Genomic DNA, 27,729 nt, shown 5'->3' on the forward strand with positions numbered 1-27,729 from the left:
ATGGAAACAACAACAACAACAACAACAAAACATGGATTCTTATGGATTATCACTTTAAGTGCCTACAAAAAGTTGTACATGAGAGTCATGGGTAGAGTCTTGCCAGAAGTTTATAGGCCTAAATTACTATGAATACCTTACACAATGCATTGATACTGCAGACAATTCTTTCTTGAATACTAGAAAGGTGCATTTTCTGGAGAAAATGCGTGTGATTGCTGAGCGTGCAAACTGGTGCTCTTGACAGTCCATAGTAACGAATACCTAGCATATATGGTGTGTGTAGGCACGTGTGTGTGGGCGTGGGCATGTCCGTGTGTGTGTGCATGTTTCTTAACATGACTAACCGTGGATCGTCTGTTCAAATTGAAACGGCTGAACCAAAGTATAATATGTGTATGTAATGTTAAATGTGGCAGTTTAAAACACTTCTTTGAAGGGGCTGTAATGAGTGTCCAAGTGATAAGTAATAATGTTAGAAATGTACTAAAATGTAACAATAGTGAGAAGAAAAGGGTAAGCAAATTTGTAAAAGACACTTTAAAATGGAGAAGAGTGAAAAAATGAGAAGTGTGTGTGTGTGTATCCAACAACGTGAGTGAGAGAAAAGCTGGAAGGTACTAATAGTATGAAGAGTAGGAAGAGTAGGAAGGCTGTGACAAGTAATAATGTTAGAAATGTACTAAAATGTCATAATACTAACAAGTAAAAAGGTATGAAAATGTAAAAAAAAAACATGTTGAAATGAAGAAGAGTGAAATAAGCACAAGAGCTGCATGTATAAGAGAGCAGCAGTGCAGCAGAAACTACTGTGAAATAGAGTGGAAATGTACTAAAATGTGCTAAAATGTAACAATACTAAGAAGTAAAAAGGCATAAAAAAAATATGCAGTTGGTAGGAAGAGTAGGAAGGCTTATGTGAAAAGCTGGAAGGTACAGTAAGTAAGTAAGTAAGTATGAAGAGTGGGTATATTCAGTAGAAAAAACAGAAAATACAAAAGTGACAAGTAATAATGTTAGAAATGTACTAAAATGTAACAGTACTAAGAATTAAAAAGGTATGAAAATATGTAAAAGACATGTTGAAATGGAGAAGAGTGAATTAAGCAGAATAGCTGCATGTGTAAGAAAGCAGCAGTGCAGCAACGTTAATGTGGAGTAGACAGGTGCCAAAAAACGTACGGATTAAGAAGAAAAAATAAAAATAAAGAGCGAGAATATTGTACCTGATTGCTGACTCAGCAATCACATAATTATCATTGCTCTCAAACTAAAACATACCAACCTCCTAATAAACTTGCCAAAATCCTTACATTACCTTTGCTGTCCGAGTCTATCGACACCTCAGGTAACATTGAAAGACTAAGAAAGTTGCTCTTCCTCATTATTCCTCATCTGTTGAATCAGTCTTTGCATTCTACCTGTATATTGTCTTACCTGTCTGACTGTGTGCTGTATGTGTGCTTACATTTTTGTGTGCATTTAAAGCATTGTCTTTGTGGTCTTTGTGTTGGTTATCAATCAGTCATTCAAGTAGAACTCAAGCCCTTCAGTAATATCTTTAATCCTAATATACATAATGGAGAATATTCTTTACTTTTGGTCTGTACACCGTTCTTTGTGCAGTGGTTCCCCCATTGATACGGAATAGTTAATTTGCGAGTCATGCCCACAGTGCCAACTTACTGCTCCAAGCTAGAAAGTAGATAGGGCCTCTTTTGTAACCATGACCATCCTTCATGTCACCTTTATCCACACTGCTGTGTACATTGTTGGCCCAGAAAAGTAGATTCTTGTGGTGTGTGTTTATGGTTTATGCCACAAGATAACCTGGGGCCTTCCCACTTAGGAAGAGATAGCAAACTGTATTATTCTGATTTTCTCTAGGGTGGGAATCACACTGGACATAATCACTGGCCATGGGACTAACTTTGCATCGAAGCTGCTCAAAGATGTGTACCACATGCCAGGGATCTGTGGGGTGAAGGCTAGTCCCTATCTTACACAGACAAATGGCCTTGTGGAAAGATTTAATAAGAAACTTAGGAAGAAGTTTGTTGTGGACTGTGGGTCTAACTGAGATCAGTGGCCATCTTTCCTCCTGTTTGCCTATAGAGAGATGCCCCAAGCATCTACAGGCATTTCTGCCTTTCAGCTCCTTTTTGGCCATCAGGAGCAGGGTTCACTTTTTTTTCTGAAGGAGGCCTCCGGGGGGCAGCAGCCTCAACATCATCACACAACCTCATCTCATTTGTCCTGGAGATGAGAGACAAGCTGGACCACTACCAGGAGCTGGCCAACCGTCATCTAGCCTTGTCCCAGCATGGGTGTGAACTTTTTAGATTCAGATGTGCATAACTGTAGGTGGAGAGAACAATAGTGAGAGCAGAGCGAAAGGTTTTCCAGAAGAGGATAAGCAAAAGTCCCGCCACTTACTCAAAACTCAGCTTCTTGTGGCTGCATTGCATTCTGGTCTATTTAAGCCACTCTCAGTGGAGAAATTTGTATCTCTGCCTCTTCTGTGATGGATTTCTCCAAAACCTGACATTTACCATGGATAGTGTATTTTAGATAGTTGAAAAATGTTCTATCAAACTTCATTGTAGGGGCTGTGGCTGCGCTGGAAATATCTCAACGTGACACCTTGGCTACGCTTTGATCTTTATTCTGCGGGAATAAAAAAATACACCACCAAGTAATGAAATGGGCCCAGATGTACATCACCAGTAGCCATTAAGCTAGCTTTTAACAGTGTATTTCAGGGTGGATTTTTCCTTTAACTGTGCTCTATGCTTCACATAACTCGAGATATTGCTTCTCTCAGCAGTGACATTTTACCAAATCTAGCCTTTCACTGAGTTTTGAGTTTGACTTTGACATTTTTTTTGTCTTCCAGGTTATACGCTGAAGACATTATGCTGGGATGCAAATTTGCTCAAATAAAGCATGCGACCACCTGACCTGTGTTCACTGGAGAGAAGAAAGAAGGGAGTCTGGCTGTTGTTATCGGGGAGTTATTTGGATGTTCAACAGGCCGCCTCAGTGTGTGTGTGTGTGTGTGTGTGTGTGTGTGTGTGTGTGTGTGTGTTTGTGTGAGAGAGAGAGAGAGAGAGAGAGAGAGAGAGAGAGGTAGAGAGAGAAGAGAGACTGACTGCTTTCCTAGAAATGCCATTCCATTGGTCAAAACACCATAGCAACATGGTTCCACCTATGACAAGGGAGCAGTCAGTGGTTTTGAAGGAGTGATGTGAAGCAGAAAGCTACATGGGGGGAGTCAAGGGCAGCACCAGGGGAGGGATTGGAGAGGGGGAAAGTCTGGGGTCTGTTTAGGCCTGAGGCTCCAAACTCAAATTGAGATTCCACCACACGTCCAACCTGTTCTGTTGTGTTAGCCTGTGCAACAGCCTATACACACATTCTCTCCCTCTCTCACAGATGCTTCTCCTGGTTACCTGACTGGAATGTTTACAGCACTCTCATGCCTCTGACTGTTTCTTTCAGTTAGAAAATAACATAATTAGGTATCATCCAAACATAAGAAACTACAGTCGCTCACATACCTTGATTGTTTTGGACAAAACAAAGCATCTTATTCATATCAAAAGTTGATGTGTCTAAATCAGTTACATAGTAGCTCATATTTCTACAAGACATTTTTGCACTTAATACCAGAAAGACTTCAAGAGTGTTCAACTGAAATATATTTCCCTGTAGAGGATTTCCCTGTGTTGCCCGATGCTAGCGCCACTAATGGATTTTGCTGGTTGTTATAGGGTTCTTGGCCCTGACGCCGCAACTACAAAAAAGTCTTGGAAGTTAGATGTCGCACAATCTTGCATTCACTGTCCTTTCAGACAATGGGAATGCTGAGTTGGCAAATACAGTAAGAAGAAACAGAAATGCAGAAGAATGCCTCCATGCTCTCTGCTGTACTAGTCAGGCCTGGAGACGAGTATTAACAGATTCATTTTACAGATATGCCTTACATGATCCATGTACTTCAGAGAAAGTGTTGCCCTCCGTCCACATTTTAAAGCCTAACAGGCATTGTGGTCCCCAATTTCAGCATTTCTCCATGTAATGCACAATTTTAAAGATGTAAAGTGATAAATTAGGAATGGGGAGCATGAGTGTCTGTGTGAAGGGGTACGGGGCATTAAACGCAAAGTGCAGGAGTGGTGGTTGGGCATCGGACCATCCCTTTCTCCTCTGAAGTTAAAGTGGGAGTACCATTTTACAGTTTGTCGTGTCGTGTGTATTAAGACAGAAGTCCAAGTAAATACATGCACTGCACTGTGCACAGGGTAGATTTCAGTACGTAGATAACATTTGCTCAAAAATGTTAAGATTGTGACTAAGATTGATGTATTTCGCCATAGTCAAGTGATGTATATTTGTTAAAAACTTACTTCAGTGCATAGTTTCACTTTAAGCAATGCCCTCAGCTGTTGTTACTGGCAATGCAAACAGCCCATAGTTTTTGAGCACCGTTAGCACAGGGATACATACAGTAATAATGTAATAATTGTTTTATAAGATCTGTGATCAGTGTGCAGTGACCTACAAAAAAAGATTGGAACACGCGTAATACTGTGAGAAAATATATGCACAGTTTATTGATAGATGCAAATAGGTGAGGCTCACACAAAATAATTTGAATCGATAATGTATTAGTTGTGAGATCAGACCATGATGTTTTCTTCTCAACACCATAAACACCAGTTGTGGACAAACACCAGCATGTGGACTATTAAATTCTTGCAGCTTTCGGCTCTGTTAGGAAATTCTTTATTGGCGATGAAAAAGCTCATAACTTGAAGCTTTTTCAGCAGCCTGTATGGGCGGTGGGAGGCGGACAACAGGCTTACCTGCTGCCACTCCAAAAACAAATAACTTGACAAACTACACACGAAAATAAACAAAGACATTCCAGTGACTACTACAGGATAACAAATGGTTAGATATCATAAATACTTACTTTTGCTACTGCTCATATCCATTGCTTTTTAAGACCTGCTTGGGCTCATTTTCTTTCCATATCATCTACAAATCTCTGTACAAAGTTCTGTCTGTTTCCAGAACATTCCGTGAAAGGCCAGTTTCACAAATATATATATATGTAGCAGGAAGGAATATTAACATTTACATTTGGGTTCTGAGTCACTGTAACATACAGAGAACAAAAGGCACTGTGACATGAGTCAAAACATTAAAATAATATTAACAAAAGTTTTAAGGGAAATGTAAGGGGAAATTGGGCCATAACCGTACTGTAGTAGCTAATGTTGCCAATTGTTTTGTCAATCCAATCAAATATTAAGTTGCATTAGACAGCACGGCTTATGATTAATTTATACTAGGTTTATTTATTATGCAACACCGCCTATCAAGGCTTGTGAGACAACACTGACTTAGAGATGGTTGCCCTGATTAATATTCCACAAGTACAGTTATGTAGGCATCATCCAGCAACTTTTTCCAACATGTGGATTTGTTTTCAGATAAGCTTAATTTCTGTTGTTCACACAGTATGGAGCACTGCTGTATGTGCCCGTTAAAAAATGGATCATGGAAATGGTGCAGTAGTGTAAGCCTGCTTGTGACCCCATGTTTTTATTTAGTTATCCGAAACATTAAAGTTAGCTGCACAATTAGATACAATACAGCATTATTTTGTTGAGCTGCTTGACATTTAAAGAATGATTAAGTACATTATGCACCGTAAGCCTGTTCTCAGTGGGTAAAATGTCTTGTCGGTATTTGATAAATACACACAATACAGTGTCAACCATGAAGCCTTGGCAAGTGTCCTACTATCAAAACTGATATTCCACATTGTGTATACAGTATATTTGTCAGCATCAATGGCACAAAGTGATTCTCGTTTGTATGTGAATATCTTTGTGAATTTGTCCATACGTTATATGAACATCTATATTCCACAGCTGAGTTTTAGCAGGTCATTTATTTGTCAAGTTAACAGTCTGCAGCAGTGTACTGCTTGTGTAAAAAGGACGGAGTGGACGGCACGGTTGATGCATGGCTCTCATGCATGTAGCAGTAGCACAAACAGACAGGCAGGCAGGTTCACATTATCTCCTGTTCAGGAGTTCAGCCTCTTAGGATGAGGACCCATCCATAGTGTCCAGACATTAACATTGTCATTACTGGTCTCTCTCATACACACATCCACAAATACACACGGCACCACTCAGACACACTTTCAACCCTTGAAGCACCTCAGTAAATCATCACTTGAGCGAGTAGAGCAGTTCGGCAGTATGGCAGAGAGACAGAGGGTGAGCCGAGGAAAAGTACTGACAGCACAGCCAGTCCTCCAGCTCAGCGTTCCTCTCTGGCTCCAGCGAACGCTCGGCGAACTTCATCATCAGCAGGGCCCGCTTAACGTCCAGCCAGTTGAGGAGGCCCTCGTGTCGGGATCCCTCGACGAAGCCCCCCCCCTGCCCGTGCCTCTCCCACTGCTGCTCCATCAGGTCCTTCCTGGGACCCCAGAGGAGGCTCTGCAGCACGCGCTTGGCCTCCTGGATGTGGATGCGTTTGATGGGGTCGGGTTGGAGCAGCAGCTGGGCCAGCCTCTGCAGGCCAGTTGAGTAAAGAGAGACGGCGGGGATTGGGGGCAGGTCCTCACAGCAGTAGTCTTGCTCCCTCAGCGCCGGACTCACCTCAAACGGGTTGGGCTGGTGGAGGAGCTCGTAGATCAAGATGCCCGTCTGGAACTCATCAAATTTGCGATATTGGGCTGCTGAGACGATCTCAGGCGCCAACCTGGCGTGGTCACGCTTGATGCGTGGGTCAACACTGGTCGAGGCAGCGTCCTCTGCGGAGCGCCGCTTGGCCTTGGCAAAGTTGCTGATGAGGAGCCGGGGAAGGTGACGCTGACTGTCTGCAGCACCCGAACCGTTACTGGTGCTGCTGTCATTGGCGGTCTGTTGGGGGTTTTGAGAAGGCGGTTGGGCTTGTGCCACCAGCGGCCGGCGGTGAGGCACCATCAGTAGGTTTTCTAGGCAGAGGTCGCGGTGCGTGACCCCATACTCCTTCAAGTGCTCCAGGCCGTTGCATAGCTGCAGGAGCAGGAAGCATACGCGGCGCTCATAGACTTCTGGCTGGGCCTTATGAAACGCCTCCCACTCCCGCACAAAGTCAGCTGCGCTCTGCTGAGGGACCTCGCGGGTGATGACCACCACCCGCTCTCGGTCTGCCTGCTGGCTCGGGACAGGAGCGGAGGGCTGAGGCTTCGACGAGGCCGGTGTGGTGGGCAGGGAAACTTCATCGGAGGGCAACATGCTCTGGGGGACACAAGCGATGAAGTGGCCACAGTCTTGCTGCAGGTTAAAGTGGGGAGGCATACTCTGCTGCACCGACAGGCCGTACAGATGGCCCTGTTTGGCCTCCACGGACGGACTCTTACAGATCTGCAGAGGGACAAAGACGAAGGGCGCAGGGAGGAGGGGATGAAGCAAAGGAGGAGGGAGGGAGAAAGGGGCAGAGGGGGAGCGTGAAGAAATCCAGTGACACAGAGACAGGGAGAGAGGGAGGCAAGAGACAGAAGAAAGGAATTCTTGTTAGTAAGGTTCCAAGGTCAATTCCAATTCAATTCCTACTCTCATTCAGTCAAAGCCAGTTTCCTGGATGCAGATTTAAGCCTAATCCTCAACTGAAAAGCATTTGAAAAAGAGAAGGATCCTCTCCTAGTGGGTCATTTAGATTCCAGGACTGGGTTCAATTTGTGTTCAAGTAACCTACAACCGCCTCTCAAGGCTTGAAATTCTCTTTCAGACAATGGGAGAATCAAAACCACTGTGAATCAAATCTTCCAGTGGAATCCAGACATTTTAACCCAACAGTGATTCATAATTTGTATATATCAAACCGACACACACACACACACACACACACACACACACGCCTCCACAGACATTTCAGTTTTTCTGTTCTGTTCTCATTCTGTTTTGGGATTGGATTTGTAAATGTAATCTCTACTTTGTGAGGAAATGGATTAAATTCTACGTTCATGCCGTTCATGTTTCAGTCAGCAGCACACTGGTGGACTTGTGGTTTTATTGGCTGCCTGGAAGTCTGAATGATTTTTTCCTAATGTGTAAGAAATCAAACAATGTCACACTTGGCAAACACAGCTACACAGTGGGCAAGCACACACACAACTATAACAATGATTAATTCTGACTTCAAATTGTAGCCTGATGATTAATATTTGAGCTAGATGATTTCATACTACATAATGTGTATTGTGTGTGTGTGTGTGTGTGTGTGTGTGTGTAGGCCTTGACAACAGGGGTTTGTCTGACTGTAAATCCTGCCTGGCATGTAAAGATTAATGGGCCTTGAGACATTAAGCAACAGTGTGGGCACCCGGGCTGCAACACCACACATACAAACGGCTGCTGCTTTGCACAGCACTAATGACTTTGGGACAAAGGTCAGTGAGACTGAATGCACACCCTTCCTCCTGGCTGTTTACAGTACATGCCCTGAAGGTTTCTGCTGTGGCGAGACCTTCACATCTGTAGTCTGAGAAACAAACGAGACCACCAACCCGCTTCTCCTCTGCTCTTTCCATCTTAGAACAGTCAAATTTCTTGTTAAACGGTCCGACTTACTACACCCACTGTGCACCTTATTCTTAAACAACAGTAAAGACAACCTTGATTGATGAGCCACGAGTAGCTGGCTCGCTCGACAACAACCTGGAGTGGAGACGGAACGTAAACACGATCTGCAGATTACAAAGACGCTCTTCTCACCGCAGCTAAGAGCCAAACACACACACTTGTTTAGAATTCCAGAGATTTCTGGCCGTCTGTACTCACAGTAATGTACAAACACAAGGCTGACTGTCTCATTTCAAAGAACATTAACACAGGCTTTCTTGAAGTATCTGAAGGTCAGGTTTGAAATAATAATACTACAAAGGCCCATTCTGTCCCTGCCAAAAACTATATTTAATATTTCAATTGCATAAAACATTGATTGATACTAATGTAGCTTTTCAGATACAATATTAAGGACGGTGCTCTTCAGCATTCTGGTGTCCTGGAAGTGAACATAGTTATATCAAGCACACATCGAACAAATCTCATTATAAAAAAAATACTTGTATAAGGTATAATGTATAACAAATTAGGCCCAGATTTTGGAGATTACCTTAACAGCGTAGGAGTTGCTGGGGTCTGAGGCACAGGCAGCAGAATAGTACACAGCATCTCCCGCGTTGCAGCTGGGCTTGTTACAGGTGAGCTTGAACAAAGACCAGTTGCTCTCCTCAAACCTAAGCGGGTTCCTCTGGGAGCGAGTGAAGTGGTCTTCGCATTTCAGAGCCAGGCGCCGCAGAGACTCGGCGTATAGGCCTCCGAGTTTGGAGTAGACTCCCTCCCTGCTGTCGATGTTGCTCAGCAGGGTCTGGAGCTGCAGGCTGGAGCCCAAACTGGGTGCCGAACCCGGTTCTGAGGCTGAGAAGGGCACACTGAGCTGTGGGGAGGAGGAGCAGGTCACGCTGCCTCGGCAGTGGACTCCCAGACGCCCGCGACCCTTCAGCGGCTCGTCCAGGGTCCGGGAGCGTGACGGCCGGCTCAGCGGGGCATGGCAACGCTCCAGAGACTCGTTGGAAGAGAAAAGCGGCCGTGGGTCCACAGGGCTGGACGGTAAACTGGACCGGGAGCTGCCATCGCCAGGTCGACACACGTTGCTCTCCGAGCCAGTGAATGGGAGGCGGGGGTAGGCTCGAACGACGGGTTTTCCGTTTGCGCTGTCGGGGGCAGACACGGTGCGGTTGACCATCTTCTTCTCTGGGAGTGGCGGCGGCTGGTTGCTTATGCTGCTGAATGGGTCTGGGCGAGGAGACCCTGGAGTCGAGGCCATCGGACTTCTGGGAAATGGAGAGGAACAAGCCATCCGTGTTGCATCCCGAGAAGCTGAGAAGCAATGATCAAGATTCCAGTCAGACATCAACTTATCAATGTTCTGAAACAAACTTTCTGAAATAAGAATTAAGTATTTCATGAAACAATTGGAATATCTATTAAAACGGAAAGAAAATACTCCAGTCGACAGAAGCGCAAAATATACAGCTCAAACTTTCAGAGAATCTACGATAGTTAGTAGAAGTCTTGAATATAATCAGATGACAGCAGGCAGACAGGTAGACACAGGAAAATAGAGACAAGCAGAAAGAAACACTGAGGAATACAGATAGAGTCCAGCAGCCTCTGCTGCTTCATAGAATGGATGTTTTGTATCTAAGTGTCCTTGAGACTTAATTTCCCATAAACTAACAGTACATAAACTACATATTCCTGGGTGACAGTAGCCAATTCGACATACTTCCTACACTGATCCTATCACTGCCTACTGGTTAGCTTCCTAGCTAACACAAACACATACCTCGTTGCCTCACAAGACAGTTGAAAATTTCCATAATCCAACGTTCAAGGTGACACTAAAACATCTTCCATCCAATTATGATGAATTCTTGAATTAAAGACTCCGGGTTGAAACTCAACATTTCACTAGATGAGACAGATACTGAGATAATTGTGTGGTGTTGACTAAAGTAACGGCTTTCACGGAGGGAAAGACCATAAAGAAAAAAGTACTCTGTAGGATGTAGCCAAGCCCTTTTTCCCTCGTTATCAGAGTCCATAATTATCTCTTCAAACGACATTTCCCAGGAAGTTACAGCAATTACAAACGTCTGAGCGCCACAGAGGTTTGAAACTGACATGTAAAGGATGACAGCCAAGGACAGAGTGTCAGATGCCACTCCTTCTAAACCATATTCCTCAATTTTGGTGTAACTGTACAAATCTAAATTTCTACAAAATTTCATCTTAAATTTGTGAAAACAAAATCCAGCCTTGTCTGTTTTTGTCAAAAGATACAGCAGATAAGATACATATGCACTTAGTGAAAGAGGAAGAGAAGCAGTTGACAGAGGACATCTGCTGCTACAAAACCTCTCTGCAATCTCTTTCCTCTTTTCATTGTTCTTACTCAGTTTCACTGTGCACAAATGCTTCCTCATAGCTAAACATGACCAAGCAGGTTGTTTTGTTCCTCCGTAGAGCAAGACAACTAACTTCCATTGATTCATAGATGATACTTATCGTAACTGGTAGGCAGTCTTCTAAATAATTACAATTACAATTACAATTTCCCATTTGGCAGACGCTTTTATCCAAAGCGACGTACACATGAGATTTTAATACAACACAAGCAAGGTTAGAGTAAGAGAGTAAGTGCCATAAAGCTAAGTTCTGGTCCAACAGGACATAGGTGCTACGAGGCAGTGCATAGAGTGCATAGAGGCAGATATAGAGTTTTTTTGTTTTGTTTTGTTTTGTTGGTTACACAGTCCAACAGGTGAGAAGGTGTTCACTAAAGAGCTGGGTCTTTAGCCTTTTCTTAAATAATAGAAATAATAAATTGCATTGCATCAAATTATGCACATCATTGGCAGAGTGCCACTTACCAGGCTTTGCAAAAAGCAGCTCTGACCTAATATTTGAGATTTGTTCATATTAGATCTCATTCTGCTGTGCAGTATCACTCAACAGGTATCAGATAAAGCCCCATTGTACCCATTTGCACTATCAGTGAAAGCTGTAGATAAACTAAAATGTAGCACCTACCCATTATCTCACTTAACTGCAAGTTTCAAGTTTTTAATTGCTCATCCTCCTTCGGCTACATTACAATGCATCAGAGATAATCCTTGGTGTCAGTGAAGTGGGTTGACCTGCACTACAGACGTCTTATTGAATGCCCTTAACCTAACCTAACCTAACCTAACCTAACCCAACATAACATAACCCAACCTAACCTAACCCAACCCAACCCAACCTAACCCAACCGAACCCAAACCAACCTAACCCAAACCACCCTAAACCTAACCTAACCTAACCTAACCTAACCCAACTCAACCTAACCTAACCTAACCTAACCTAACCCAACCCAACCCAACCTAACCCAACCCAACCCAAACCAACCTAACCTAACCCAAACCACCCTAAACCTAACCTAACCTAACCCAACCTAACCTGACAGCAGCCTGAGCGGTACTGTACTGTACTTACCAGTGTCAGCAGTCAGGCTGTCGGTGGAGGCGGTGGGCAGGCTGGTGCTGCCCAGGCCCCGCAGAGACTGGGTAAGGCTCTCTACTGACCCTTGTTGGCTACAGCGGTCCAGCTCCATGTTGCTGCCGCTCATCTTACCACACAGTCTGTAAAGGGAAGAGAAACGGAAAGGGGATTACAGAATATGATGAGACAAACGACGTGTTAACACAAACACACATTTGTTCTGTCTGTGTTGTATGCGTTTTGTTTCTGTCCTGTGTGTCTACCTGCATTCCTTTCTGCCTAAATGTTTCTTTTTGGTTGGCCGGTGGTTGCCTGTGCATGTGCCTGAACTTCTCAGTAAGTGTTTCTAGTTAAATGAGTCAGTTGGTCTTGTCTGTCTGCTTCCCAGTAATTTCACTGTATATAGGAAATTCACTGAAGAGGCATGCCAGACAATAAAAATTAACAGAGGACTATTGTAATCAACTGGAGATATTTAACAAGCAAACAATGATAAAAATATATAATAAACATAATATAGCATTAGCAACTAGTGCCACCAGTCAGTCCATCACTCAGCCAGTTTCCTTTTAGAGGTAGGAGTAGATGGATCATTTCACAAAACAATCGATAGGCACCTGCCTCTTCAAAACATATCAACAGTCAAAATCTTTCCCATAATATCCCATCAGGGAACTAGCCTAATAAGTGTGGTGTCACCAGGTAGTTAGTCTGTCAGTTTTGCTGCAGGCCTTGAGTATTTTTATGTTTTTACAGCCTCTGTTTGTACAGGTACAACCACTCACTTCCAGTTGATATTTTACTTATTGGCACAACCTGTCTCTAATAAGCCCATACAAGAGGTACCTTGTTTGATTTTGAATGAAAGAGCAACTCCAGTTAACAGTAGTTTCACTTCCTTGTTCGAGAGGCACACTTCCCTGATTCAGTGTTGAAATAATAGCCACAACAGTGCAGCATACACAAACTTTCAAATACAAAACAAGCATATACAAAAAAAGTAATTTTAGGAGATGATAAGAATCCATCAGACACAAGGTTTTTCTCATTTCTGATTTTGTCTTCTCAAGCCAGAAAAATTGCCTCTGTATCTTATCTGCCCCACGTTCAAAAAATGCTAACTTCCCTTATCTACCTGGCAGAGGCTTTGCTCTGAGCAGATACGTTTGAATTCTTCCATATTCTGTTTGCCTGGTTGCTATGACAGCCCCTTAAAATCCCAATGAAAATGACTGTGCTTCCCTAGAGTAGCTTTTCTAATCAAGGTGACCAATTAGGCTGAGTGACAGCCATTCAGCTGCCTCATTATACCAGCTAATGGTTCAGAGGAGCATGGGTCCATCCCATCCCTTCATCTCTCTTTCCTCTCCTCCATCCCAAAATGACTGCTCTATCCATTTATCTGCTGGCCCCTGACTTCAATCCCACCATAAATCAGCAGAACAAACAAATGAAGAGGAGAAAAGGAGGAGAGCAATGGAAGAGACAAGGGGGGGGGGGGATTCTCTATGGGCAGCTAGCTAAAGGATCCTCTATCGTTTTACAGACAAAGGGGCTGTGATGAAAGGCAGTGGAAATGCAGAGGCAGAGCAGAATGGTAATAGGCACAGAGATTGTATGAGTCTTTGTGTGTGCATGTGTGCTTCTGTCTCGCTCTAGATCTCTCAGATTTGTATCCAAAACATTAGATTTTCCTTAATTTCTTCACTGGTGAAGGAATGTCAACCTCACTGCTTATGTCCTGGGCTAATGGGAAGATGTGCACGGCTGACTGAGCCCTCTGAACAAGGGCATGCAAGAAAGACCTGGGCTCAGATTAGGCTCAGATAAAAGATAGAAAATAAAAGATAAAAGCCCTTCATTGGCTAAAAACAAAGTCGAAGTGCAAGTGAGATGTCGTCCCACTATATGATCGACCAAGCAAACCTGTCAGACAAGGTTTGTATTCAGACATGGCTGAGGCACATCTACCCAAACAAACAGTGCCAATCGGAGCCTGGCAACTTGCAGCAACCCAGATTTAGAATGTAAACAAGCATGCTAAGGAGCATATTGGATCTGTTGACACACATGCTATCATGACATGTGTGTGGTATTAATAAAGCTGAGTGAGACGAGCTTGGGGAGTTTAAATAGGGATGGGCTTGGCGGTACGGCTAACTAGCTGCAGATAGTGGTGTGATGGTGTAAGCTGAGACCCGCACTAAACTGCCATGTTGTTGTTGTGGATCGGGTTCCCCCCAGGATTGGTTTCACTTCCTCACTCATCTTTTATTGGGGAGTCTATAGAACTGTCTAGGTGACTAAGTATGTACATTGTAGACTTATGAACACACACAGATACAGACAGACAGACATATAAGCTGCCACGACTTTCCGTGAAGAAGAGATAAGAACTAACATCTTTTTTTATGAGAACCATACAGAGGCTAACCTGGTAATAGAAGCATTAAGAATGATAACATAAAATACTGTAACCTTCCTACAACCAACAAAATCTATGTTGACAACTAACAGAACATGCAATAGAAATCTGTTGGCTGAGATGCTTGCCACTGCATTCAATTAGCACAAAATGACCAAAATGTATCTGTGGGGGGTTTGATCGATACCAGTGACTCAACAATTTCTTCACTAGGTGCTGAGATTACTGGCTTTCAAAACTCTGGCCCGTACTCACTCCCTGTCCACTGGAATTTCATCAAACTAAAACATTTCCACTGAAAATCTTACTCTACAGTCTTGAGTTGTTGTTTTTTTTCATAAACTAGGTTGTACCGCACAGTGTTTATGAGGCACTGGCACTCTTCTAAATGCATTATACGCCAATGCTTTGACTTGCCCTAAACATCCTCATTTGTTAGGATTCAGGGATTTTTCCATGGTGGTTCCAGAGTTAGGTAAGAAATCAGGCTGGCTCAGACTTTCTGGACAGTCATATATGTTACAGTATAATGCAGACAGACATCTGTATCGCAGACTAGAGGAGAATGGCACCCATTGTTTCTGTAACATGATCACAGGATGGTTATTATGGCTGTAGTCATATAAACCATGCCTTTGAAGCCAAGAATTATTAATGTTCGACAGGAATCCTGTCTCTACCTCGTTATCTACTTCTGTCAGCTATCTCCTCCCCTTATTCATTGCACCTCCCTCCTCAGTCTTTGCACCTCGTCACATTCTATAGATTTCATTTCATTGCTCCTCTCTGTTTTTCTGCTTGTATTTAATTCTCTCAATCCATAATCTATTTCGCTTCTCATGCTCCTCACCTTTGTTTTCAATACCTCATGTTTTTCTCCCTCAGACAAGGAGGGTGGTGCTAATATAAAGGAATGAGCAAACTCTGGGTAGGAAGAGATGAGAAGGAGAACAAAAGGCGGAGTGTGAAAGAGTTAGATAAAGAAAGAGAGAGAAGGCTGGCCGCCCTCCATCTGTCATCACGCCTTCCCTAGTCACCTCTGAGGTATGGCTAGCCAGCTCCAGATAGAGGTGTGACAGTGAAAGCCGAGGCCTACGCTAACCTGCAGTGGTGTTGTGGTCGATCAAGGCCAGACGGATCAAATTTCAACAAGAGCTACTTCCTGACTCTCATTTATGGCTTCTTTTATTGAGGAATCTATACAATTCCCATCTCACATGACACTCGCACGAACCCTGCCACCAGTTCCCTGAGCTTTTTTAAAAGTAGTGAACAAGAACATTATCATTTTAGTTTACAACTCTAGAAGTTATAATGTGATATAATACAAATACCCCTTTAACCTGCAAACTTAAGATGACAGATTGCTCATAAATTTCACAAAGACTCTTACTGAGGAAACATATGAGAATAAGTTGCCATCAGGTGCCTACCTCATATTGGAGAGGTGGAGGTCCTTGTCCGGCTGGCGGGCACGAAATGCCCCTGGATCAGACCGGTGGCTCTCTAAAGCCCTACCATGTCTAGTAACACAAGCCTGGCTCCACACGAGTCCTATGTGTATTTAAAGTCTCTCTCAGCAGGAAAAGCAACAGCACCCGTTAATGCACGAAATTAAAATACCCATATCTCATATATAGCATCCGCTCATACACATATAACTACCTGCCAGTTCACTTCAGAGCAGCTTTTGCTCTGTCAGACAGCAACAAGATGCTATCTGTTCTCTGTTGCAGAGCAGGATAGCTCTGCGGAAGGAGGGGCAGCACGTCTTGGCACCATAGTTTATAGAGTGCAAAAGGCAGATTTTCCAATGGGATTGAAAGAACATGCTTGTTCTATAAATTCTGATTCTACTGGTGGCAACTGACTGCCGGCCTGGGACAGTTTGGGAGTTGCCAGGGGCAACAATCTGTTCCGTAAAGCCCCTCCCCCGAGCAAACTTCACTGACCAGTTGACACGCCTATCCTGTAAGAGTACATACACACAGTTGTGCATGACATGGGCACATGCACACACAGAGACACACACACACATGGACACACACACACCTCGTAGGCTGAGCGACAACATGATGTGTAGGTTGACTTGTTGCTATAGGGATAACAGAAAGGTTCAAGATGTCAGATTTAGTGTGTTCCACTGTGATCAAAAGCTCTGATCGTGCCCATAGGAGAAAGGCAGATTTTCCAAACCATCTGTGGCTCTTAAATGATTCAGCACATCAAAATGCTGCATCACAGGGTGCATGTACCCGTAGTTGTGTGTGCGTGTGTGTGTTTTGTTAACGTTTGCAATTAATTCCATACACAAGATTGCTATTTGCTGTAAGTAACAGATCTGTCCTTGAAATAAGTTTTGATTGCTTTGCAACAAGATTTGTTTCCCTTTAGTGTATTGCCTGTGTTTGCCATATGCGAGCGGTGACTAGGGACACTTGTTGTGTAAACACACTAAACCCGCTGATAAACTTGGAACACCAGAAAGCAACTATGGTCGCTGGCTGGCTTGAGGCGTGTTCCCACATGTGTCTCAACAAGGTGTATTTTTATCAGTGCAGAATGGTGGCAATGTCATAACAGGAGAGAGGTGGGTCCGTACTAGAATTACCACAAACATAAGGGTCCCTGAAATGTGATCAGCAATAGGCGTTATCTTGCTACTGACTGGCAGCAAACAGAGTGCTGATGGTAAAAATTGGTTTCATTTGGGTGTTTCACGTATCACCACAAAAGAGAGAAGAGAGTCTGTTTTAGATTCAGAGTTCTACCTAATCACAATTCAAAAAAGTTCTAAATACTTGAACTGTGTCATCTGAAAGAATATCACATGTATAGATGTAGCTTATACTATATGCTTTAGACATGTTTTGGGAAAGTGTCTCCGAAAAAAGTGCTGGTTTCTGGACAGGACAAGGTTCCAGCTAGGTTTTTTGCTGACTATAGCAGCTCAAGATGCTCAAGTGAAGAACATCTGCTCAGTGAAGTCTTGAGGAAGTCGTAGTCCTGTCTTAAACCTAATCATGCTGCTCCAGACAAAGTAAGGTTTATTTTGGGGAGATCACTTGATGCTCTAATAACTGCAACACAAGGCCTCTTCTCTCTTTCTGCTTTGGGTTGGTGACTCAGACGGCAGAATGTATTCTTAGCGTAATGCAGACGCACGTTAAAGTATGTGTGAAAATGTTATTGCTGTTAAATGGCTATGAAGGCAAGCAAACCCATGTAAAGCTTAGAGTAGGTCACAATAATCAGTCTGCAACAACCGTAAAATCATCAGAATTATCATTCTGCATATCCTGTCATTGGACATAATTAGATAATATTACATGCATTTAAGCCATAATAAATAAACATGAATAATGACATGCACAAGAGTACAAACAATACAAAAATGATTAATACCACAATGCCCAAAGACGCATCTTAATGCCTACAGAGACAGTTTTGTCTTTCTGTGACAATATCAATGGGACAAGGCCTGTCTTTTTACAGTTGTGTCTATTGTGTGGCAGCCAAAACAAATTTACAGCAACGTGACACAGCAGGGGGCTATTTAACAGACCCATTTTCTGTGTTAATGAGAATTGAAAAAGTCACATTACTACCATGAATAGACAGAGAATGCATTGAGGAATATGCCGGAACAGTTTGAATGATCACAAGGCACTAGAATGGAGGCTGATTCAAGGCTGAATAATGCTATGAAAGGAGAGGGCACAGTAGGGTTCACATATAAATGGCTGCAATAAACAGGGAACCGCTGCATGCATGTGCACACATGCACAGTCCCAGTCAGTATACTATAGCTTACATTCCATGAGTAGCACCAAGACTATAGTCTGTCCTATCAGAGAGCAGAGAACTAAGAGGGTGATGGAAGTGTTAAATTATGTAACGTAATGAAACTGCATTGTCACGGCTGAAATACCTTAATATCATTAATGCTAATGTAAGTCACAGGTAGGAGTATGCGGCACAAGCACGCAAGTATGTGCCACTATGGACAGATCACATGTGGGCTGAATGCATAATGCTTTGACCAACTTACAAAGGACTTGCATCTGAGGTAGGGAAGTATGTTACAGCAACTGTGTAGCACACTAGTGTGCAATAAAACCGCCATTTGACTTGATTTTTCAAGAGTTGTCTTTTTTAGTTGTCTTTGTCAATTACTGAAGAAATCATAGCCCTTCCTCACCAGGAGGCTGATGTATTCTCTGTGCTTTACACTTATTTAGCATCTAGCATCATAAGAGTATCATACGCAATCATGAGCAAAGCATCATAGGCAATCTGTTGGAGATTACACATGGACAGATGTACGTTTCTGTCATGCTCTATCTCTTGAGCCACATTTTAAACTGCAGTGTTCAACTGCAGTGCTTTTTCAGGGAGGGGTAGGTGGGGTTGAAATAAAGTAATAAAATAAAAATAAAAATGTATTTCTATGAAATAAAGAAATAACATGACAATTTTTGACATAATTAATATTAATTAAGTACACATTTATTGCTACCCAAGACTTTTACTTTTGAAACAAAAACATGTGGCCTAACATACAAATAATATTGTATTGTATTAAGGTTAGGTAAATAGAAATATTGAAAGCATCACTGGCAAACTTTCTATCTAAGAGATAAAATGACAGTTGATAACAAAACTACTTTTGATATTTAAGACCTTAGAGGATATTTTATGTTTATGCAAACATATGACTGAAATCTAGCCACAGACTACCTTTTGCTGTCGCTTTCCCTGCAACTTCAGCTGATTCAACTTCAGCTGATACTCTGTGTGGCTCTAGTTTCACCCTCGGCTTGGAAAAAGATGCACTTTTTTCCACCTAACAGCCAAGTGGCGTGGCGTTCAGACATTTCGGTTCTGCACCCATGATGGATGTGTGTATTTTCACCTCACGGATGGCGTGCAGCCTCAGTTACGTGGGGAATAGAAGTGGGTGAAAACAACTCTGCATGAGTGAATGACATTTCATCAAATTGTGAAATCCCACAGGAGTGGCGTTAAAAATCCTGCAGCGACGGGGCTCCGCTGCTGAATAAATGTAGTGGAAACGCTGGACTGGCATACAATATAATGAGTGGATCTTGAAAAAAGGCTTTATGCCTTTTTGGTAGCTGTCTCAAACCCCATCCGCCTTCATTCTACACACTTACCACTACTTTTTCCTATTTGAAGGTTAATAACTGAATGTGTAAATGAGTGAGTGAGCAAGGTTATTCTTACCTGTGGTGTTTCTTAGGTGGGGGAGGTGGTGGATTGGGCTCATGGTTGGCAGCTCCCTTCCCTGCCGCCAGCAGCTCCGATGAGCCAGCAAGCAACGGTGGCTTGGCCAGCATGCTGCCGCTATGTTTGCCCTCCTCCTCTGCACCGGTGCCCTCAGTCTCCCCCTGACAGGCACCATTGTTGGGGGCAGGCGGGGGGGCCGTGCCTGGCTCTGTCATCGGAGGGGGGCTGCTGTGGGCCCTCCAATCCCTGGCCTCCTTCCAGACAGCGGCACCATTGACCAGGCCCGTCACCCGAGAGGTTGTCCCCGGGTTGGCTGCCTGCTTCTTCATCTCCCCTTCTTTCCGCTCCCTCTCCTCCTCCTCCTCTTCCTCCTCAATGCGACAGTTCCAGCCAGAACTGTGGTGGTGGGGCTTGTGCCAGCGTTCGGAGGCTGAACTGTGGTTCTCTGTATGGGGCTTGAAGTGTCCCTCTCTGGGGGAGATGAGGACGAGCATGGGGAGGTCAGGGAGAGGGACGGGAGAGGAAGTGGACGGTGAGAGGCTGGAGGTGCCCAGTTTGGGGGAGCGCATATTCCTCTTGGGGGGAATGGGCGGGCTGGACTGAGGCTTGGGCTGAATAAGTGGGGCAAGGCTGGTTTCTGTAGTCAGGGAGGGGGCGCTGTGGCTGGGGCTGGGCCAGCGGAAGGCTGGACTACTGGGGTCTTTGCGGGCTGTGGGGCTGAAGTGGCATTGGGTGCTGACGGCCGAGTCGGGGCTGCTCAGGTAGAACGTCCGGTTGTTCTCCTCTGTGTGGGCGGCCATGACGGTGATCGTGGCTCGCTGGCTCTCTCCTGAAAGCTCCTGCTCAGAGCCCTGGGATGAGTTCTGGGTCTGGTTCAGAGACTGGGACTGGGGTTGTGATTGTACCCCATTGCCCTGTGGCCTGCGCTTTTTCTTGGTGCTCTCTGCATAAATGGGTTCTGTGTCTCCTTGTCCATTGGGAGTGTGGGGCGATGACTGTGGGCTAGCTATGGCTAGTGGGCTTTGGGGGCTCTCCGAACTGGCTTGCCCTCCTCCCAACCCCTCTGGCCCTGGAAGTGAATCTATACTGCTACGATAAGAACAAGAGGAATCTGATAGACTGGTCGGTTCAGACAGGAAGGGAGCAGAGCGGAAGGACGGCTGAGGATTGTGGGTAATGGTGTCCAAAGTTAAGGCTGAGGTGGAGGAAGTGAGAGAAGTGCTGGATGGCTCCGTGGTAACAGCAGCAGTACTCCCAGTGCTGATACCATTGCTGTGGACTGTGGCAGGACCGGAAGCGATGATATCCGCAGACAAAGGTATCTCCACAGACGCCTGACGGGCCTCCTGGTAATTTGCCCTGCTAGTCACAACACCACTTACGCTATAAGTGCTCTTGATGGTTCTAGTGGTGGTGGTACTAGTCTGCTGCCTGTAGGTCTCTCCATTGGCATTCCCCTTTAAACTCTGAGAACCGCGGCCCTCCTCCTGGGTGACAAAGATGCTGCTGATGATCATGGAGTCTTTGGGCAGGCTGGTGGGGGACAAAGGGGCCAGGGGGCCGGGGGAGAGGCAGTTGTTGTAGTCCATCTTGGAGTCCGGACTTCCAGGGCTCTGAAGGACAGCCTCTCTGAGGGCCTTGTTGCAGCCATTACTGTCGATGTAGAGGGAGGACAGGTCCAAGAGCTTCTTCAGGCCCACGCGCTCCACCGGACTCTTTGTGTTCTCCTGACACACAAAGACACGTACAAGATATTATTGCAGACAGACAGAAACAAACAATTACAGTATGTATGATGCAGGAAATAGAGAATTCAATACATAAACAACCAAATAACTCAAATAATTATATCTCCTCACCTGCTCTATGTTCATGTTGACATCAGTCATCAGCTCGTTGGTGTCAGGGTTCATCATGGTGGGTTTGACAGCGATGGTTGGCTTGCTGTAGGGTGAAGGCACCGTTACTCCAGCTTCTTCATCGCCTCCCAGACTGGCCCTCAGACAGACTGCTGGCAAACCGCCATCCAGGCTGCCGCCAATGGACCTGTGTGCACTAAGTGGGTGGAAGCAGTTCTTACAAGAGCCGGGTTTCCACACGTGTTCTGCAAAGTCACTGCACGCTGACATCTTCGGTTTGCTAAATCGGGTTTGGTCAGAAGCGGCTGCTGGGAGATCTGCAGGATACGGGATGAACTGGCATGGCTGGCAGACCGAAGGAAGGTGGCAATGTCACAAGATGTTGACCCCAAGGCAGTATGTGGAGAAGAGAGAAAAGAGAGGAGATACATTGTGAATGGAGTTGTATTTATTTTACATAGATAATGGACTACAATATGATTCTGACAATTATACCAGTTGAATAATCACTAAATTAAAGTTATGTTTTTAAAGATCCAGTGCACAAGCTCAAAGTCAGACAATGGTAAAAGGAAATTCACCCATGAATGTACTAGGATTTATATTTCACACAGCTACATAAACATGTTAGGCAAAATGCTAATCCCACTCTACCTGGACAAAACACTAAAGTCAGTCTAATTACTTTTTCCCACAGATTGTATCATAAACATAATCCCTCATAAATCTGTGATGAAATAATAACCAACTGCTGGTAGTAAGTATGAACTGTGACTCAGGTTCAAAGGTTTTCACAGCCCCTGTTAAGAGCCAAAAGGTGGCAAGAGCAAGGACTTCCTCTGTCTTACCATCTCTACTGCCATACCAATCAAATAATAAAAGCTACCAGTATGTTTTCCAGAGCATCAAACTCTCTTAAAGAAGAGGAGCCAGCGTTTCCTCATTTTGGCTTCATTCCCAAACTGAGATGCATTTGACTTGGATTGACTTCCATTTCTAAATTTAGTGTCAAGGGGCCTTAACATTTAACAAAGAAAAACAACGACAAGAAAAGCTTCAAACGCCTTGTTGAGCAAGAGCTGGGCTGCCCGAAAATGTGAAGACAATGAAGATGGTCTCAGAGTTGACAAGTGCCTCAAAGCTCATAGTTAGGGTTTGAATGTTATCTGCATGTGTAACTTAAGAAGACCCGCTGTGTGCGCTGTGCTTCTTGTTCCCATGGCCTCCTAAATTAGAGGGTCTGGGGTTTCTGCTCAGCCAAAGGCTTGCCTGTATGAGCCCAGCAACATAAAAGCCCTCCGGAGCGCTCTGCAGCCCCCGACATGCTAGAAGAAGACCGAAGAGCCTCAAGCATCCTGGAGGTCGGAATGTCAGGAATGTCTAAAGGCGCAAGTCTCACTAGGGTGAATCTCACACCCACAACAACCTCCCTTCCCCCCCTTTCCACACACACACACACACACACACTGAAACCTCCATCTCCATGTGTGTCCTCTTTCCTCTCACCAACACACTGACACACACACACCTCCTTCCTCTCCCTCTCTGTGTGCCCTGTTTAACTGGGGTGACAGTGAGAAAATCAACACCATTTCAGAGAGATCATTTGTTTCCTCGTATCTGGGTGTCCCTCCCCATCTTCTTAACACAGTCCTAATTGCCTTACAACAAGCCTTGGAAATGGTGCATAGTGACATTAGCCCACCTCCTAGACTCATTATCTGTAAAAAACATCAGAAGAAGCAGGAAGATGAACAGTGAAATCGTTACTCACCTAAGACAACGGACAAGGGTCTATATATGTGCTCCATTGGCCTAAATACAATTTATTATGGTATTACTGTTCCATTAGCCACAGTGATTCATGATTTTATATTAAATCCTATATTCATTTATCAACTAATAAACTTGGGAATTCTGTTAGTAAAACAACCCTGAGAGCTTCTAAGGCTATAGGAATGAAGAGTCTTCCTGTTAGTAAAGATAATGCATGTTTACATTTTTCTTTGTTCTGTCTGACTCAGTTTGGGCTGGAAAACACCCAGTAGATCACTGTTTATTTAACCATTCCTGCAACAACATGGGAAGCAGAGTCTTGCCTAACTTCAAATGGCATTGTGCCTGAGTCATATGAGGCGATGAATGATCACAGACACCACATTAGGCCCATTTCTGGAGAAAGGAGGGTTACTGCTACTGACAAACATTTCTAGATGTTTTACGGCAAAATCAGGCAATAACAAATCATAAACAGACAGACAGACACACCATTCCCTTTGGCAGAGAATGAGACAGAGACTCCTGTCATGATGTGTTTAGTAGGTAAGACTAACTGACAGGAACAGACTGATCGCTGCTGCTCCACTTTCACAGCAGGGAGCCTCCCAACAACAACAACAGAACTGGACATGTGGGAGGTGCATTTGAAACGTCCAAAGTTTCTGTGCTCTATATGAACTCTCTAAAAGAGACTCACAGAAAGCGTCTTAAACTGCGTCTCAGTTTTTAGTTCTTGTTGACAGGTTCAGCTCTGCGTGTTTGAACAGAGATAGACCCCACTGTCAACATTCCCCACACCTTCTCCAGCTCAAGGTCCAATATTTCTCACTTCCTCCTGTAAAAACGCAGCGGGGCTAGCCACCAGGACTTCAGCCATATCACAAATTCAAGCCCTGCCTTAAATAAACACTGACCGGCTATGGAAATTGTCTCATAAGCGTGTAAAAAGTCAGAAGGCTGGAAAAACAGATGAAGGCAGAGGAAAATGAGTAGACTGGGTCGATGTTGGTCTTGTTAAACCGGCTGTGGAATTCACCCTAATGGACGCCTAATAGAGACAAGCCCTAATGAACCTTCCAGTCACAGTCTCCATCTGTCTGCCCATACACCACAGACTAACAATTCAGTCCAATATTTCTTACTGGTGTGACCGTTTAGAACAATAAGTATTAAGATAGAGATCACACCTTGTATCACAGTGTGTGTGGGGGTGTGGGGGTGTGAGGGTGCATGCATGTGTCCCAGTGTGGGTTGACCCTCCACCACACAATGGCTATTAACAGTCATGACAGTTCAATAGAAAATTATACAGAGTCTCTGTATAGTGCCTGCTTTGATGCCTCAGAAAACGCTGTCATTCAGTTTGGCTGAGATTAATTAAAAGAAAAAAAATTAAATCCAGTTCCCCTGACCTGCACCCTGAATAGGCTACTCTAGATTTTGCAACTTTGTAAAAGAAAAAAACAGAAAAAAACGTAATGACCATAACTGTGGCTAGAAGCCAAAACTGGTTTGCCCTGAAAACACCACAACAGGCTGTTGGCTCTGAGCTTCTATAATGCAATGAAGAATGCGGTCAGGAGACAATGTTAGACTGAGTGGCAACAGTTTGACAACCCCAAAGATACGGAGACAAAAGAGGAGCAATTAAGGTTGTTAAAGGTTGAGGTTAGAGGGCTTATCACCACTGAACAGATGATAAAACTGTTCTTTCATGCCCTATTGCGCAAAACAAAATAATTTTTATTTGTAAACTCTGGAATATGAAATGGAAGGAGAGGCAAACGCAGAGACAATTTCAAAACAACGAGTCCAATCAAACTTGCTGAAATCTCTGAATCCTAAACCAGCAAACAAGAACACACGTGTGACCCCCCCCCCCCCCCCCCCCCCCCCCAACACACACACACGCACGCGCGCAAGCACAGAGGAGATGGCATGCAATTTTAACTGCAAACTTTGTTGATTTCCATCACCCGAAATGGAATGGGCTGTAATGTTGAATGAAAAATATCACTGTAGATATTCTGTCCTCATTTGATGGTTATTATTCTATAGTTAATGTAAGGTAATGTAATTCAGTTGGTCACCTTCTGTTTTGGCAAAGTAGGCTGCGGATCCCCGTGCCAAAAAACACCCACTGAACTGAACTGAGAGAGCGCGAGAGAACACGCCAGTCCATCATAATCAAAATAATTAGACCACTGTAAATATTCCACACGTCTGATAAACAGGCCATCCCAATGTGTTGTCTCTCACTTTGAAAACATATCCTTGTACGAGGCAAATTTTCACGCCTGCTCGCTCGCCTGTCTCATTCACGAAGCCCATTCATTCAGTTCAGAGCCATTTACAAGTCTCTGTTTCCACCGTATGTCGGGATTTCCGCCAAAACCTGTGAACTTTAAAAAAAATAATAATAATAATCTCAAATCCATGATGTGGCCCGAGGATCACCCATCAGCATATGTTACTAGTATATGTTCACACAGGTTAACACAGGTCCGACGTAAATACCCCACGTGTTTCGCTTAATTTTTAGATCTGATACCATCTAGGATTGTAACACTTGTCTCGCCTGCGGCCGGGTTCGGTTTAAGGTATTGTAGACAATTTGATTTGGGCAAAGCCTATGGAATGTCTTCACAATGTGGCACAATTGCAAGAATTATCATACACCCAATTAGCCTACAATTAATAAAACCAGTAGACATTTTAACTGCAACAATTGTAGCTGAACCCAATGTCGACTGAATGAAAGAAAAAAAAAAAACGCTTATTACAATGTAACCACGGCTTAATAACCAAGGTTACCCTGACCAAATCTATTGACTCTGCTTACCTGCTCGGACTTTCAATTGCCTGGCAACACAAAGCTCTCCAAAAAACAAAACTCAATCGTGTGACTGTTCTTTTGAATCCCACAAATGTCGATATCCGTGTGCCTTTACGTATCCAACATCCGACAGGTTGAGGAGTCCCGGCGGTGTGTGATGCAGGGTGGTTCAGGTCCGACCGGGTATGCTGCTGTTGTGCTGTGCAGAGGTGGACTGCTGAGGCAGAGCACGAGCCTGCTGCGGCGTGGGGAAGAGAGAGAGAGCGCGAGAGGTGGGAGGAGCTCCTTAACTAACACACTACCAACCATGCAGTCTGGACACTGGCCACCTTCACAGGTTTCATCTATGCTGCTTCCCTACCAGCACTGTCATAGGGGTAGCCTATACGGATGTTTTTCATTGTAAATAAACAATAGACCTATAGTTTTCAGCTTGCCAATCATTTTGCACAAAACAAAAAATAAAACAAACAATTCCTGGTTAATTTACCCACTGGCCTGCACAGGTTCGTCCCTCTCGATCAGCAGCTTTTTGATGTGGGGCAGGTGGATGTGTTTTGCTGCCCCTTCCCTTCTTCTCCCCCCTGGAGTTTTCCTGCTCCTGTTCATTATGGCTGGGGGTGACAGAGTGACAGAGGGACACTGCCACTGCTGCAGAGCTGGGCTGCACCCCTGCTGGTTTCCATTACAGGCAGCAAAGGGAGAGAGGCAAAGCCCACATTGCCAGAGAAACACAACCGCTGAGAAGTGAAACATCACGGTGTCAGCTGAAGCCAGTTGAAGAGCCTGTGCCTCTACCTGAAAAATAACCCTGAAACAAGGTATTATTGGGTGCCGCTGATGGGGTGACATCTTGGCTCTTTGACTATTTTAAGCGAAGCCTTTTGAAACACTTACAATATCTATTTGTTTATAGTTTATTTTGACTGTCTTTTGGTACAGCGTTCCCTCTCATTTTTCCTCAGTGGGTTATAAGGAGACTCTTTGTGCTATAACAAAACAGTTAGCACTTTACAAGAGAGGGGATTGCAATTCTCTTGCTATTTTGCAGAATTTATCAATACACAGGATATAATGTTACTATCCCTTGTGCCATAGTCCAAGGTGAGCATTCATGGAATCCTAGAAATTAAGGGTGGAGTCCATTGTGATTTCCGAATTCTTCTCCATAACTCTTAACCTCATAACGCTTGATCCCCTAACCTCTAAATCAGGTAGCCCCTCCCCCTCCTCCCAGGATCCTATTGGTCTAGCCCGCTTCCTGTGAGGGAGACAGGCAGGCGGGTCGATCGATCAGGCACAGAATCCACCGGCTTCCTGAACCTCACGCAGGGATTTATAGTGGAGCTGAGACAATCAGTGTAAGTGGCACATACCAGAGGCTGGATGCAGGAAAAGTGATATCTTTTACAGGACCACCTGTTGAAGTTGAACGGTGGCAATACTCTCAAGAGGATTAGAGTT

The 27,729-nt window shown here is 44.2% G+C and overlaps 1 protein-coding gene across 1 annotated transcript; it reads right to left on the reverse strand.

The window, feature by feature from the left end:
- Positions 1-4,596: 4,596 nt before the first annotated feature.
- LOC139641371 (inactive tyrosine-protein kinase PRAG1-like) lies at positions 4,597-26,459 on the reverse strand. The gene is made up of 6 exons (XM_071515714.1): positions 26,272-26,459; positions 21,651-21,995; positions 19,789-21,518; positions 12,111-12,256; positions 9,184-9,950; positions 4,597-7,433 (listed from the first exon to the last, which is right to left on the reverse strand). The coding sequence occupies exons 2-6, from the start codon at positions 21,918-21,920 to the stop codon at positions 6,252-6,254; spliced, it is 4,095 nt and encodes a 1,364-aa protein (XP_071371815.1). The 5' UTR covers positions 21,921-21,995; positions 26,272-26,459; the 3' UTR covers positions 4,597-6,251.
- Between the last annotated feature and the right edge of the window lie 1,270 nt (positions 26,460-27,729).

The sequence above is a fragment of the Centroberyx affinis genome, unplaced genomic scaffold (assembly GCF_046629955.1).
Source record: "Centroberyx affinis isolate AG114_WGS23_722 - 3 ecotype Tasmania unplaced genomic scaffold, CSIRO-AGI_Caff_v1 ptg000366l_1, whole genome shotgun sequence".
Classification (NCBI taxonomy): domain Eukaryota; kingdom Metazoa; phylum Chordata; class Actinopteri; order Beryciformes; family Berycidae; genus Centroberyx; species Centroberyx affinis.

Bases quoted from the DNA above. Each gene is read 5' to 3' on its own strand.
- LOC139641371 (XM_071515714.1), bottom strand. From the start codon at position 21,920: ATGTCAGCGTGCAGTGACTTTGCAGAACACGTGTGGAAACCCGGCTCT. The intron at 12,257-19,788 runs GTAAGAATAACC...TTCCCTTTACAG, and splicing joins CCACCTAAGAAACACCACAG to ACTGTGTGGTAAGATGAGCG. The intron at 7,434-9,183 runs GTAATCTCCAAA...GTCCCTCTGCAG, and splicing joins GCAACTCCTACGCTGTTAAG to ATCTGTAAGAGTCCGTCCGT.